The 16,006-nt window shown below is 35.4% G+C and overlaps 1 protein-coding gene across 1 annotated transcript; it reads left to right on the forward strand.

The window, feature by feature from the left end:
• Positions 1–295: 295 nt before the first annotated feature.
• SPCS3 (signal peptidase complex subunit 3) lies at positions 296–13,767 on the forward strand. The gene is made up of 6 exons (XM_037831050.1): positions 296–567; positions 2,161–2,234; positions 4,119–4,195; positions 8,378–8,493; positions 9,415–10,796; positions 11,815–13,767. Exons 1-5 carry the CDS (start codon positions 425–427, stop codon positions 9,545–9,547), a joined length of 543 nt encoding a protein of 180 aa, XP_037686978.1. The 5' UTR covers positions 296–424; the 3' UTR covers positions 9,548–10,796; positions 11,815–13,767.
• The last annotated feature ends 2,239 nt before the right edge of the window (positions 13,768–16,006 follow it).

Genomic DNA, 16,006 nt, shown 5'->3' on the forward strand with positions numbered 1-16,006 from the left:
GGAAGCCGCAATTTCAGACCACCTGACAGGACAACCAAGGGCGTGGGCGACCAATACTCTTTTCTCTGAGGCAAGGGGCGGGTGGAGGGTAAGCGAGGACCGGAGGAGGCGGGTCTTCCGTGACCGACCCCGCCCCTCCGTTGCTCATCGCTGATTGGCGGTGGCGAGAGGCCGCGGAAGAAGAGGCGGGACAGCAGCTTGGTTTCTCCATTTTAACGCTGTCCCGCCCGCCAGGTGGGTGTGTCCCGTGAGGCGGGTGCGCGCGCGCTCACGACGGAGGAGCGAAAAGGAGGCGGGGCCGCGGCGGCGCGCGCTCTCGGACCGCGCGCACCGCCGGCGGGCACGGATTGCCGGGAGCCGGGTCCGAGTCGGATCAGGAACCGGGGTGTGCGAGTTGAAACAGGGCTCGCGGGAGACGGTCGCGATGAACACGGTGCTGTCACGGGCGAACTCACTGTTCGCTTTCTCGTTGAGCGTGATGGCGGCGCTCACCTTCGGCTGCTTCATCACCACCGCCTTCAAAGATAGGAGCGTCCCAGTGCGGCTGCACGTCTCGCGGATCATGCTGTGAGTGCTGCCGAGGCCCGGCCAGTGAGGAGGGGCACCTTGACCCGGCCGGGGTGGGCGCCGAGGGCGGGCCGGTGTGCCGGGGCCGCGGGGCAGAGCGTCCGCGCCGCCCCGGTGTCCTCCGTCCTTAGCGGCCATCCGCCGGGAGCTCAGACGTCCGGGGTGGACCTCGCGGCTTTTGACCTCGGAACTCTGAGAGCTTACTCCTTCACCGTAAATTCCCGGGCTTGCTCTTAAATGTTAATTTAGAGTGTTACTCAGGTCACTGCCTCCGCTTCCTTCTTGTTCCTCACTTCCCTCCGCCCACGCCTAGCCAATGAGGGAGCAACACAACAGCAAAGCCGGCGCTGCCGCCGCCGCGCCCGGGCTGGTCGGGGGTCCGCACACGAGGCCCGCGTAGGTGCTGCTCCCTCTGTCTGCGTTAGACAGCGGTGGGTTTTCTCAGCAGCTGTTTTAATGTTTGAGGCTAAAGAAAGGAATTGCTTTTGTGTCATTAGTAACCAGAGTTTGCCCTGTTTGACATTTCCATTACAGTTTTTGTCTTTCTACTTTCAAAAGGCTGTAAATACTCGGAGCTGCTTTGAAGTTGGCAAGAGATGCTATTAAGATGCACCGAGAGAATTACACATCTTAGCGATAGAGGGTTTTTTCCCCCCCAAGGGTTTGAATAAATTTGTGAAAATGCCAAAAAAACAGAATTTCGTAATGACAGTGTCATTTCGCTATTGCCTATTTTTAATTTTTGATAATTTTTTCTTCAGCTTTTTTCTTTGATACATAGCTTTTTTTTTTTTTTTCCTGCTTCTCATTCCTTCTTTTCTGTTTCACCTTCTAACAAGTTCTCTCCCGTTCAACCTTGGCTTGCTTTATTTCTTTGTCAGAATTATCAGTAAGCCAATTATCTTAAAACTACCCTCCCCTTCTTTTCCTATATTGATGTTCGTTAGATGCTGTTCCCAGGGTGGAAAGCAACACTGTCATCAGCTCTGTGAGGACTTAGAAAAGAGCTTGGCTCATAGTGAACACTCAACAAATGTTAACTATAGTTATTTTGAGCAAGTTTCTTACCATTTTGGTCCTTAATTTCATTTTGTTTAAAATGTAAGTACTACCTAACTCATAGGCTTGTTATGAAGATTATTTGAGATAATTGTGAAAAATTCTTAGTGGGCCGGACACATAGTAAGTACTTGAAATATAGCAGTTGTTAATCATTTTATTTTAGTTTTCCACACCACCTTGATTTCATATGGAACTTTCTTATACCCATCCAACCAAATTGCTTTACATCAAGTATTTTTATTTTTATTTTTATTTTTATTTTTATTTTTTTAAAGCAGTTTTTATCTCCCTCGGGTTTTCTTTTAAGGGATTCTCTTAAAGTGTATGAAAATAGCTGAACACCTATTTTTATATTGGATTAGAATATTTACCCTGTTTTCACTCTTACAGGCTTCTTTGATTTTATGTGTTTCTTCATAGGATTGCTGTTTGTGCACACGAATAGATATTGTCTTTCACTTTAAGAAATTATGGGATGTGAAATTTTTCTGTTAAATTGAAAGGTAGTAAAACTTTTATCTTTCCTTCTAGAAAAAATGTAGAAGACTTCACTGGACCTAGAGAAAGAAGTGATCTGGGATTCATTACATTTGATATAACTGTTGATATCCTTTAAGAAAATATTTCATTGTCATTTCTCTAGTTTTATAATGAGACCGTTGTTTAGTGATTTGGGGGACAGTGAGTGTGACTATTCCACTGAATCTACCAAGCCTTGAATATTTCTGTGCCTATGTTTTTATCAGTAAAATAATGTTACTGTTTCTTCATTCATACCTTCTTTATAGATTCATGTGTTAGTATTTACACTTTTCGAAGAAACATTAATAGGTCCAGAACTACGAGAGTTTGAACTTGGGTTTTAGGAAAAAAAAAAATTAGATCATTTGGATTAGAGATGGAAAACTGGTACCAGTGTTCAGCCTTGCTAGAAAGAATATTTCATGTACCCTCCAATGAACATATCCTTATTTATGGTAGCAGAGAGAAACATATGTTAAAGAGGTGAATTACTTCTGTTGTGCTTCAGAAGGCCATTATCAAAATGATTATTGGCAAACCATAGTAGCAGTTTGCTATTATAGTTCTTTTTATAAGGACTTGTATAATATGGGTCAGGTAAATGTTTGCAGTTAAAATAATTACTACAAAACAGGGATGATTTAAATATTTTTTCTTTATCATGAGTTTCTGCCTTTTGACAACTGATCATTTTGTCCACTTTAATCTTCAGTTAGGGTCTTATATTAGTGTTTTGCCAGTATCCATCTCTACTTCTAGCCTGATCTCACCTGCCTTTTTAAGACCCCAGTATCAAAATACATTAAGGAGACTGGATCAGGTCTGAACATTTGAAGCAGATCATGTACCAGGAGTTTACCCAATGTACCTCCCTGCTACCATGGAGATACCTTCAACTTGATTTTTTAGAAATAAATTACTGGATTTAGAAGTAGACTAGGAGTTGGTTCCATCAGCAGTTTTTCAGGAAATACAGTGTACCATCAGAAAAGTCATGTAACATTTTTTTTTTTAGCTTACTCTAGGTAAGAGGGAATTTGGATCTAGTGTGAAAATAGTAACTTTGTATGCCTGGAGAACTGTGAAATTTCTGATATCTCGTCTACTGTATTTATATATGTTTTCAATCTCATCATTCATAGTTTATTTAGATCTTAATGGTACTGCTTATACTTGAAATTGTAGCTATGCTTGTAGAGAGCTGTCTACACATCTAAATTTGAAACCAGTGATTCTTAGTGCCTACAGCTATCCAAAAGTTGGTTGTAATGTTGCTATCAGTAAGTAAATGCATATAATAAAATGACAGCAATTTGTATGTAAGCTAAAAAGCCAAACATTAACTCAGTTCATTTCCCAGTACTGGCACCATTCTTCTAGTTAATTCTGGTGAGATTTTTTTCACCCAGGGAAATTAAATGTTCTTAGCAAAGCGCTTCATGTATTGAAACGTTTTGAACTATGTTTTTGTGACCAAGAACAGCATGTAGAATTTATTATGCTTGGTTTAATTACTTAGGTCTTGATTAGGTTTGCATATTGGTAAATTTAAATTGTCATGATCAATCTCCAGGAGGAATCCCATGTTTTAAATATTAAGTTCTCTTAGACTCAGAGAGTTGATATTGCAGGAAATATAATTTTGGCTTTCTTTGTCATTTTCTTATGCTAAGAATTTCAGCTAGTAACACATGAAGGAGCAGAGGAGGATATTGATAATCTCAAGCTGATACTTGTTTGGATTTGGAATGGCTTGTATCTTACAATATATTTTCTTCTATAGATTTTTATTAAATTAGTTTATTCCCCTTAACATACAACAAGCAGCTTAGTATGTTTTGGGGCCGCCTCGCCTTTTTCTATTTTAGTATTAGTATTGCTATAGATAACTAACCCAAGGATAACTAAGATCTGTTTAAAGTTGTTGTTTGCAGCTTTATGATTTATATGTTCCTTAATTTGTTTACATCTAGAGGATATATTTGATTGGAATGTTAAGCAGTTGTTTCTTTATTTATCAGCAGAATATTCAACAAAAACTAATGTAAGTATACATGTTTATAAGTGTTTTAGTAGCTATTTAAAACCTTATTCTTTATGAAAGAATGTAAATTTTTTATACTCAAAATATCGGGTCTGAGAAGCCTGGTGAAAATCACCAGCCGATGGAGAAGTTGCTCTAATAAGAAAAGTATCTCCTTTTTGTAGTCTCTCTCTTTTTTCCACCTGTTCTGTAGTTCTCTAGTACTGTGGCCTCCAGAATAGAGTGCATGCAAGGTAATCCATAGGCATATAAGGAAAAAACCTTAAGACTTTCGTATATAGATTTTTCAGTTTAAAATAAAAGGGGAAAAAAGTTAAACTTTATTATTACTTGCTCTGTAGACTGACATTAATGCTTGGGCTCATTCCCTATGACAGATGTTCACATGTCTCCTACAACATATAAATATTCTAGAGAAGAAGGGAAGTTCTGTAAGCCTAGAGACTGATCATCTATTTACCTTTATTCATTTCTTCACTTGCAACATTTTGCAAAGTATTGCAGTATTAAGTGAAATATATGGTCTAGTTTTAAATAAGCTATTCTTCAGAGAGATGGCATCAGAAGATTCCTGCAAGGAAATTACTGATTGAAGGTAAAGCTAATAGTTCAAGCACGTGCACACAACAGGAAAATGGCAGAACTGACACTTCTGTTCCTCTTACAAACTGTTCAGCCATATTAAAGGATTAGGAAAACAAAAAGACAACCTAAAAAAATATAATAAGTTGGCTGAGAAAATTCAACATTAGTCAAGAAGACTATTTGAAATACAAATTTATATTCACTGTCATTGATGATATTAACTAATGATTATACTTAGATACATAAATATATAACATTATGTAATTTATAAATAAAGACAAATATTTTGAAGCTTGTTCTTAAAATAATTTATGTTCAAAAATCCTCGGAAACCTCAGCAGTAAAAAGACAAACAACTCAATTAAAAAATTGGCAAAAGACTTAACAGGCTTTTCCCCAAAGAGGATATACAAATGGCCAAAAAACACATGAAAAGATGTTCAACATCACTAGCTATTAGGGAAATGTAAATCGGAGTCACACGGAGATACCATTTCACACCCACTAGAATGGCTACTATTAAAAAAAAAACAGGAAAATTACAAGTGTTGGAGAAAATGTGGAGAAATAGGAACACTCATTCATTGCTGGTGGCAATGTAAAATGGTGCAGCTGCTGTGGAAGACAGTTTGGAAGTTCCTCAGGAAGCTAAGTATAGAAGTATTATATGACTTGGCAATCCCTCTACTAAGCATATACCCACACGAATTGAAAGGAGGGACTGAAAAAGATATTTGCACACTGATGTTCATAGTGGCATTATTCACAATTGCTAAAAGAAGGAAGCAACCCAAATGTCCATCAGCCGTTTAACTGATAAACAAAATGTGATCTACACATACAATGTAATATTATTCAGCTGTAAAAAGGAATGAAATTCTGATACATGCAACAACATGAATGAACTTGAAGACATGCTGAATGAAATAAGCCAGACACCAAGGGACAAATATTGCATGATCTCTATTATATGCAAACTCATAGAGTTAGGATCTAGGATACAGGTAACCAGGGATAGAATGGGGGTAGAGAATGGGGAGCTGATGATTCATTTGTTCAGAATTTCTATTTAAGTTGATGGTAAAGTTCTGGAATTGGATGGTGGTGACGGTAACACATTATTGGGAGAGTAATTAACAGTACAGAATTATATTAAAAGAGGAAATTTTGGGTCATGTATATGTTACTAGAATAAAAATTAAGATAAAAAAAATGACGAACCTCAGAGACCACTTCCAATGGTAAGATTAGAAAGGATGTTGCTGAACATCATAGTTGCTTAGGAAATGGGGGGTAGTATTGCTGCTCAGCTATAGGACACTGTATGCTAAAATAGTCTTTCTCCACAGCTAGGATTAGAGCAGTATATGACTTGTGTTTAGAACTCATTACCCAGATATTTAATCAAAAGCCTATAAAGGTTACTATGTTTTGAATCATCTCTTGAGATTATTTTAAATTCTTTCTGAATACTATTTATATTTTTAAATTCCTTCTCAATGCTACTTCTATTTATGTATATTTTAATACATGGAGTTAGCTGGTTTTTGTAGTCCTATTAAGCCATATATCTACAGTTAATTAATGTCTATTGAGAAATGTTTTCCTTTGTGATGAGGTTGTATGGGATTTGCCAATTTGAGTATTTACAGTATTGTAAAATTGTAAGTTATATTTTATGATTGGAACTATGTTTTGTAATTAAAAACTATTAAAATATTAGATAAAAACCTATTAAAACACTATTAAAACTTCTGAGTTTATGATTAAAAGCTATTAGTCCAGTCTGATTTAGAGCTTTTGTTTTAGATAGGGTAGTGGTTGAGCTATTTATACAAATATGACTAAAATAGGAATTTTAGGTCCTACCTCTTTATTTATTATTTAATTGTCTTGTGTTTATTGATGCTTTCCACCATGGAGTTATTAATTGCTTTCTTAGAACTGGGATAGGAAATACTGAAAATCATAATTTTATTTTAGATAACTTTCTAGAATGTAGATACTCTAGAAATTAAACAATTAACACAAATGAAGTGACCTAATTTGCCTAACTTAGGAAGGCTTTGAGGCAAATATAAAAGTACTTTTTAAAACATATTTAAGAAGCATAAACATAGTATTTTACTCTTTACGTGATACCACACCCTTATTACTAAAATTCTAAATGCTTAATTGATACTAAAAGTATAATATGAATAGTTCTCATCGGTGAATCAAAAGATGAAAGTAAAATCTATGGCATTAAAATGTGCTTAAATGTTGATTTTACCTGAGTCACCTTTATGTTTGTCGTTACTGTAGCCTGGAGGTAGTTTGTAGTTAAAGTTGGGACTACTTTCTGCATTTTATTTGAACTGTATTCATTTTCAAGAGATAACAAATTAATCAATTTTGTCTATTTAATGGTTTAATTCATTAGCTGGAATTTTTATCACTTAAATTCATTATACATTTATTTTGAGCATGTATTTTGCATCAGGTATTTTGTTAGGTACTAGTAGTACTGTAATGATAAGTTTTGATCTTTGTCCTTGAGAATCAATAAAATGTTAAAACTTTACAGGCAGCTAAGGCTATTCTTGAAGATAAAAGTAACAACTGTAACACATATATTCTACAAGTCTCAAAAATTATCCAGATAAATTTGTCACTTTCTTTGTGGTGGGCATATCTAAATTATATACATAATTCTAGTTTATTCCAGCATGAGTAATAAGTTAATGCAGTCTGAAATTTCACATTAGTGAATGAATAGGTCTACATAAAAGTCTTCATAAAAAGTCATTTCGTTTTGGCTTATCTTTGATTATGTGTTCTTCCATCTTGATGTTTCTGTTTAATGTTAGAAAGAAGCTTTAAGGAATAGGCTTGAGCCCTCCTTTAGAAATAACTGTTCCATATTTCTTTTTAGTTAATGCAGTCAACCGTACACTGAGCAATTGGCCTCACCAACTAATAAGAACAAATTTCTTGGAATTTAGTATAGATTAAAAATGTGTTTTCTCTCCATTTCATGCCCCTAATTTTCCTTTAATATTAAATAAGTAGGAGTAGTCTTTTTAAAAAAATATAAATGGAACGCATATATAATATGTCAGCACAGTGGTTTACAAGAATTGTCAGACCTCTAGAATTCTGCCACACTAAAACAATGATGTGCCTTTGTATTTTATGTAAAGGGGATAAAGATGTTCACAAGGATTCATTTCTTAGTGATTCCTTTATAATTTTAAATCCTTAGAGATTCATGAATTTTCGTGGTCTAATCTGACAACAGTGATGCATATTAACAATGTGATGGAACAGGGATTAGTTAGTTCTCTTTTTTTTCCCGGTACTTTCTAGGGTCAGCACTGAGCTGGAAGGGCTCAGAAATTTTACAGGGAAAAGTGAATTAAAAGAATACTTTACCTCTCAGGGATTTTAATCCTTGTGTTTCTCCAAGGGCTTCACTTCGAGAGCATATAGGTCTAAAAGCTTTTGTTAAGCTATGAAGCCCTAAGAAGTCAACTATATGCTTGCTAGGACTTTTAATTTGAAGTGATAAGATGCTACTTCTGATGAGTTATCTAATTAATTTTCATTTCTTTGTAGGCTCTGAACCAAGTTGTCCTTTGGGACAAGATTGTTCTGAGAGGTGATAATCCGAAGCTGCTGTTGAAAGATATGAAAACAAAATATTTTTTCTTTGATGATGGAAATGGTCTCAAGTAAGTGATTCTTTACATCATTTTTTACGTTTAATGAGATGTGGAGGGGGAGAAAAGTATGCAATGTATTTTTTAGTTTAAAGAAAATTATTAGAGGATAAAAAGAAGATTTTGAGAGAAGAAAAGATTCATAACAGATCTGAACTGGAAGATTGGCTCGAAAGACTGCTACACAAAGTAGGATCTAAGATAAATGCTCAGGTCTCTTGCAATATGTGAAATGTAGTAGTCAAACTAATAAAAGCTTTAGCTTCTGCTCTTCAGTGTATGGGGAGCATAGGATTGCCCATATGGGAGTAGGGCTGTGCTTGTCAAAATAAAGGGCTCTTTTCTGAATTTAGGAGGAACTTGGCTGGGAAACCATAACGAGGAAGTAGCTCATTGGCCTTGGAGTTGATACTGAGGTTCTAATATTGGTTTTCTTAGCTCAGCTTTTCTGAACCTCGGTTGCCTCTTATTCAAAATGAGAGAATTAGAATGATTTATCTCTCAGGTCATTTTTAGCTCTTACATCCCATGAGAGCCATCTTGATCAAACCTCTGTTTTTGCAATTTGAGAGAAATTTGAAAGAATGAGAGATTGTGATTTGTTCAAGTTTGCCCATCTAGGTAACAAAAGGATTAAGTTTCACATTTTCGTCTTTTGATTCTTAGCTCAAGTCTCTTTTTACATTTTCTGTGTTTTACTCATTTAAGCTTTTTGCTAATAGTTCTAATAATTGTGAGTTTAGGTAGGTCATTATGGGATATCTGCTTGTTCTTAGATTTCTAATTACATGAGAAAGTAGTTTCATTTGCAGATGAGATTCCTATTAGGAATAGCTGGTTATAAAGTATTCGCTATCTCATTGCTAGCATTAAAATGTTTTTATTTAATTACAAATGTTTCTGCTGACTTCTGTTTATTACCTCTTTTTACAGGGGAAACAGGAATGTCACCTTAACTCTATCTTGGAACGTTGTACCAAATGCTGGAATTCTACCTCTTGTGACAGGATCAGGACATGTATCTGTCCCATTTCCAGATACATATGAAATAACGAAGAGCTATTAAATTATTCTGAATTTGAAGCAACATATTTTTATACTCAATGAATTGTATCTCATTTATCTCTTCCCTTGCATTTTCATTTGCTTTTGGTTGTTACTTTATTATGCTTTTGAAGTTTTTTTGGTATAAGAACTTACATCAAAAGGCGCATTTGAAGGGAAAGGTTAATGAGCTATTTAAACTTAAATTTACAAACAAAACAAAAAAGGAAGGCCACCAAAGTGGAGTATTATAGAATAAGACAACTTTATAATAATAAGGATTTGTAAAAAATATATATTTGATGTATTCCCTGTATTTCCATTGTTCTTTATAGAATATAAAGTGAGCATGAAGGGTAGTTAAAACTTTCAGGTGCCTGTAGAGTCATAAGAACTCTGTATTTTATGCCTTCCATTCATGCAAGTTTAGATTGGATGTGATTTAAAAGTAAACATTCTCTTCTGTCACTTTTGGGGTATATCTGACTACTGGAAAAATTACTAAGGTTATTTGTTAAAAGCCTGTTTTGAAAATAGCCAAAAGTGACAGAATTTTGTTCCATTACTCTTAGAAATGCCCATAATTCTTTTTCATACTGATACTAGCAACATTCTTCACTTAAAGAGTGAATACCTCTTTATGTGCTGTAAGTCATTTAAACTCATTTTTAATTCTCTTAAGTCAACCAATTGTTTGTCTTTCAGTTCTTTCTCTTAAAACATTCCTTTGTGTTATATCTGTATAATTTTTTAACATTGCCGTTGAAAATTGAAAATGTTCGCATGAGTCAAGTTTGTTCTAGTGAGCATGCCTGTTGCCATGGAGTGGTAATTATTTAAAACTTTCTGTAGGTTCACATTTTAATAATTATTGGGGTATTAATAGTAACCAGTATTTGTGTTGTGCTTTTCCATTTACAAAGCACTCTCATTTATTTTATTGTATGTGATCCTCAGTAATCTAATGAGGTAAGTAGTGCAAGTGTTACTATCACTATTTGCAGATGAAGAAGCTGAAACCCAAAAGTTTAGTGAATTGCTCAAGGTTGTAGAGCTAGCCAGGAATGGAGATAAAACTTGAACTCATATCTTTTGACTTTTTAAACTTATCTTCTCTTCTATACCTCAGATTATAGACTAATCAGATTTCATTTATAATTTTCATTATTATTTTTTGTTACCCTGGACACACTTTTCTGCCACTCCTTGAAGAGGTTTCTCATCCTGTATGGAAGTGACTAATTGTCAAGCTGCCAACAACTTACATAGAGGTAATATCTCATTCTCTGCATAAGTTCATTTTACTTACATTGAAAGCGTAAGAAAATCTACATGTATCTAAAAGTAAATAATTTAGAGATTAAATACATAATAATTCATGATTAAATATATGATCCTGGTTAGCATAATTTTTTCTGCAGTAGGCAGATAAGCATCCTCAAAGGTAGCAACTGCAAATCAGTTAACCTTAAATGCAAGACCAAACACTGTAGTTACACAATCAGCAGTAACCAAAAAGGGCTACTATGTTAGAACAGTTTAATAGCTAACATTTTGTTTTATTTACCTCATCTTAAATACATCGACATTTAATTACAACATTAATTTTAACAGCAGTTGTATGTAGTCATGTAGTTCATGTAAAAGATTGTGTTGTGTGTATGACCTTTTCAAGCCAGTGGAAAAGTCAGTGGTATATTATCATGAATGTTAGTCTGGGTTTGCCTCCCAGCTTTTTCATTAAACCTTTCCGCATTTGGGTTTCTTTATCTGTAAAATGACTGAGTTGGACTAGATAACTTAAATGGTTATCACACAGTTCTGTAAAATTTGTTGTATCTGTTCAGCAAAGAAATTGAACAGAAAAGCACCTTATTAATGTGAAGATAGGAAGATGATTGAAAGACTAACACATAACTTATACTGATCTTTCAGTTAGATGATACATCAAGAAAATTTACCTTTAGTTAGTGCAGATATTAGATATGGAAACTTAAAATCTGTGGACATCAAAGCTTAGAGATTGGTTATGTTCTCAGTAAGAAAGGCATGTACAATAAGCCTGCAGTGTAAATCAGACCTGGATAATGGCTTAATAGTTCATTATACCTCTATGATGTGTGGATCTGTTAGTTTGGTAGATATGAGTGTTGAAATTTACTTAAGTTACAATTTATCTTGTTTATTTGAAAAAAACATTCTTATGGACTCTTATGAGGAAGAGTAAAGAAGCCCAACTAGCACAGTGGGGAAATCACTTTTTTTTTTTTTTTTTTTTTTTAAATTTAGCTAAGAGAAACTGCTCAGGATAAGAATGCTCCAACATGGGAATAAAGCTGCATCTCAGGAACTCATTTTGGGTGTGCATAGCTTTATTAGTTTGCCATAATTATACATTTTTAAAAATTGACTTGTGTTTAGTTTAGTAACCATATCATCTATCTTAATAGCAATGTTTTAAAGAAGTCTCATAAAGTCTCCACAAGGAAACAAGGCTTCAGAGTTGTAAACACCTAAGTATGATTAGAATTGTCTGAACCTACAGATGATTCTGGAAAAAGAGAATAAGGATTGCAGGACACTAATCTAAAGTAGTTGCACTTCAAAATGAATGAATTTTAAATGTATTCAAATAACCCTTTTCTCTAGCAGTTTAACATAGATAAGCAGCTATATCAGTGTTTTTTATTCCCCTGTTGATTAAATTTGGTTTCTTTATGCTTAAGGAAAAAAACAGTCAACTTCAGAAATTTCCTAGAAAGTGATAGGAACGTGAGTTGTTTAGAATTTGCTTTCCTGTAATTACAGATTTTTGGTGGATATGGCCAGCTTCTTAGTAGCACTGAGGTGGGCTTAAAGGTTCTAATGAGCATTTTTCACTGTTGTCTTCTGTCAAAGTTTAGAGACCTAAAGTTTTGGAACTTTGACATTGTTTAACAGAGCTGTTATTTTATTTAACATTTTTGAATGGCAGAATTTTTTTTGACATTGACATGAAATGGGTTTATGGGGGAAAACATAATCTCTGAGCTTTGGTAGTAAACAAACATCCATCTGTTTCAAAAGCTTTTCTTACTTTAGCAGAGATCCTATATGTACATTATATGTGACTGCCAGTGGTTAAGAGATCTATTTCAAAAAATTGTTGCATGTTTTTAATGCAATTTGGGAAATTGTTTACTTTACAAATACAGAATCATGAAGAAAAATTCATGAAAATATTGAAGATATGTTTGATGTTCTTAATTGCAATAAATATTCGGCATTTTTTCTAATGAAAATTTTGTTTATGAGTGAAAGTTTGCATTTTAAGACTGAGATTTACGCTTTTTGTGTGGAGCTGCTGAACTAAAAGTAAATGGAAGAAACTAAGTCTAGTAAACTTCCTCAGAATATTTTTTCTTCTTTCTTTTGGGGGTGGAGGGAGGTGTTGGGTAGGTGAAGGGAGGTTAGTTACACCTAAAATAGCTTCCCCAGAGACTGTATGCTCTTATACTAGACTGTAAGCTGTTTGAGGGCAGTCTGTTGGATTTATCTTTGCATCTTCCTCAGTGCCTAGCATAGAACTTGCATGTAATAGGCACCCAATAAATGTTGAAGAATGAAGTTGTGTTTCTAATGTGACCAAACCATGGGGACTGTTTGTAATTAACACTTTTCTCCTTTGTTAAGTAAGTGCTGCCTCTTTAGTTCCTGGTAACATCAGATGAATGTTCTTCCTCTTTGCTTTCTAGCTGAATTGGGTCTGCCCAGTCATGGCAAATGCTGCTCTTATTCCACTTGTCTAGGATCTATGTTCTCTAGGCTTTTGAAAATAAGAGATCCATGTGATAGGTGGCTAGTTGACAAGACTGATATGTAGATTCCTTCACCCTAAACACTACAACCATAAAATAGACCTAATATTATAGATTTCAAGATACTTGTTAATCTGTTCATTTGGGAATGGGTCAGAAATAAATAGGTGACTCCTCTTGAAAGTGGTGTGTTGCTGAGCCTCTACCAGCCTCTTGGGCATGTTAGCTGGTTTGACTTACTGGTACTATACTTTTGACTTGTTGGATAGCACTGAACTTACTGTGTTATGGAAATTCTGCTTTTCCTCATTTATGTCAAAAAAGATATACTTCCTGAGAAGATGTGCTTACCTGTGAATTCTTTAAACTACAGAAACAACAGAAAACTAAAAAAAAAAAAAAAAAAAGAAAATAGAAAAACAGTAAGTTTCAAGGGTAAAGCTTTTTTAATCTAAATTTATTCTATCTGGGATGATATAAGGGGGCAACTGTATTTTGCTTTTATTTTTTTCTCCCAAACTGGGAAACCCGCTATTTCAGAACTTTGTCTTTAGTCCTTAGATATTTTGCCTTGCATTCCTTTGTCCTTTTCTCTGTCTCCAAGTAAAGTGTCAAAGCAAGAATTCTGAATTCATTAAACCATTACCTGATTAATGGGTCATCCCTGCAGGAAGAAAACATTCCACTTCAGTATTTCCCAGCAAACCTCAGCCTAGAAGTAGCTCTCAGCTGGGCCTTTCCCACTTGAGAATAGCAAAGGGGAATTTCCCTTCCATGTGTTCAATTTATACATAATCCACTTGAATATCTTGAGTATATTTGAAAATGGGCATGTGCAAGTTGAAAAAGTAAATGATCTGATTAGTAGTATATATTTGAGACAAAGGGAGCCTTTGCTCCTTTCTTCTAAAGACTGCCACTTCATTGCCCCTCAGCCCCACCCCCTTGCTTGTTAGGGGATTGAGATGGCTATAACTTGGTAAATGAAGGAGTGCAAAGGGGTAAAGAATCTAATGACTGTGAATGGGGAAGAGGAGGATTCTAACTTGCTCTGACGGATCTGAAATAAAATCATCTTGAACATAGAAGAAATTGGATCCTGTTAAATGTCTTCCCAAAGGTTGTGTGGGCATCTCCCAGATTTATCCAAGCCTGGGGCTTGGTCTACTGCTGCCGTCTCTGCTGGTGCTTTAACAATCCACTAACTGTTGTAATGTGGGCATGCAGAGACAACCAGGAACTACTAATAATCAAAATTGGGTGAATTCTGTTCACATTTTGTTAGAACTTTGCAAATGCCTTTGTATTAAGACAGTCTAATTGCTACCCAACTGTTGCTCTCAGATCAAACTTTGAGAGCCCAATTAAATACTCTTTGTATTAGTCAAAATAACACAAATTGCTGCAATAGATAACATCAGAATTTCAGTAGCTTAAGAAAATAAGTTTCTTTTTTTACTTGCTTATGCGAGGAACCAATGTAGATATGCAGGCACCTGTCCACATGATGTGGCTGAAGGACCTGGGTGCCTTTCATTCTGTTACTCTGCCACCCACAGGTAGCTGTGCCATCCTACACTCCTCTACTTCAAGCTGAGGAGAGTGGAAAAGGCTCACCTCCCTAATTAGCTTGGCCCAGAAATGTCACACATCCCCAATTCATATTCTAAGACTGAGAACAAATTGTGTGGCACCGCATAAATGCAAGGAGCATCTGGGAAATATAGTCTTGAGTTGGGCAGTCACTTCTCATCAACAGCTATGTTATGGGTGGGGAGCATGGATTTTTCTTGCATAGCTAGCCATCTGTGACACTTTGCTTATGCTCACCATCTTTATCTGACCAAGCGCCCTCGTGTATTCCAGCGGGATGTGACTATTATTGTGAACATTCTTATATATTTTTTCTATATATTATATAGTATGTAGGTATTAAGGATTTTCTATGGGTAAATATAATGGATTAAAAAAATTACTAGAGAAGTTGTAGGTTTATGGAAGAATTACACAGAAAATACGGAGTTCCCATATACCCTCTCTCATGCATTTTTCCCTATTATTAACACTTTGCATTAGTGTGATACCTTCGTTACAATTGATGGAACAATATTATTATAAAGATATTATTAGTCCAGTGTAGTCCACGGTTTACATTGGGTTCACTGTTTTTGTTGTACAGTCCTATGGTTTTGTTTTTTTTTAAATTTTAATCCAGTAAAATTTTACTCCAGTAACATATAAACAACCTAAAATTTCCACTTTTAATCACATTCTAGTATATAATACGGTGGAGTTAATTGCATTCACAGTGCTGTGCTATCATCACCATCATCTGTTACCAAAACTTTTCCATCACCCCAAACAAAAACTCGGCACCAGTTAAACTTAATTCCCTATTCCCTCCCTCTGCCCCAATCCCTGGTAACCTGTATTGTATTTTTTCTGAATGTGAATTTGCTTATTCTAATTATTTCATATCAGTGAGATCATAATATTTGTCCTTTTGTGTCTGGATTATTTCACCCAACATGATGTCTTCAAAGTTTATATCCTTGTTGTCACGTGGTGTCAGAATTTCATTCCTTTTTACAGCTGAATAATATTCCATTGTATGTATATTTGTTTTTTCAATTCATTCATAAGTTGATGAACACTTGGGTTGCTCCAGTCTCTTGGCAATTGTG

Source organism: Choloepus didactylus, chromosome 3 (genome assembly GCF_015220235.1).
Source record: "Choloepus didactylus isolate mChoDid1 chromosome 3, mChoDid1.pri, whole genome shotgun sequence".
NCBI classification, from domain to species: Eukaryota; Metazoa; Chordata; class Mammalia; order Pilosa; family Megalonychidae; genus Choloepus; species Choloepus didactylus.

Coding starts and splice junctions, on each gene's coding strand:
- SPCS3 (XM_037831050.1), top strand. CDS start 425: ATGAACACGGTGCTGTCACGGGCGAACTCACTGTTCGCTTTCTCGTTG. Junction 568..2,160: donor CACGTCTCGCGGATCATGCT/GTGAGTGCTGCC, acceptor CTTTCCTTCTAG/AAAAAATGTAGAAGACTTCA. Junction 2,235..4,118: donor TACATTTGATATAACTGTTG/ATATCCTTTAAG, acceptor TAATTTGTTTAC/ATCTAGAGGATATATTTGAT.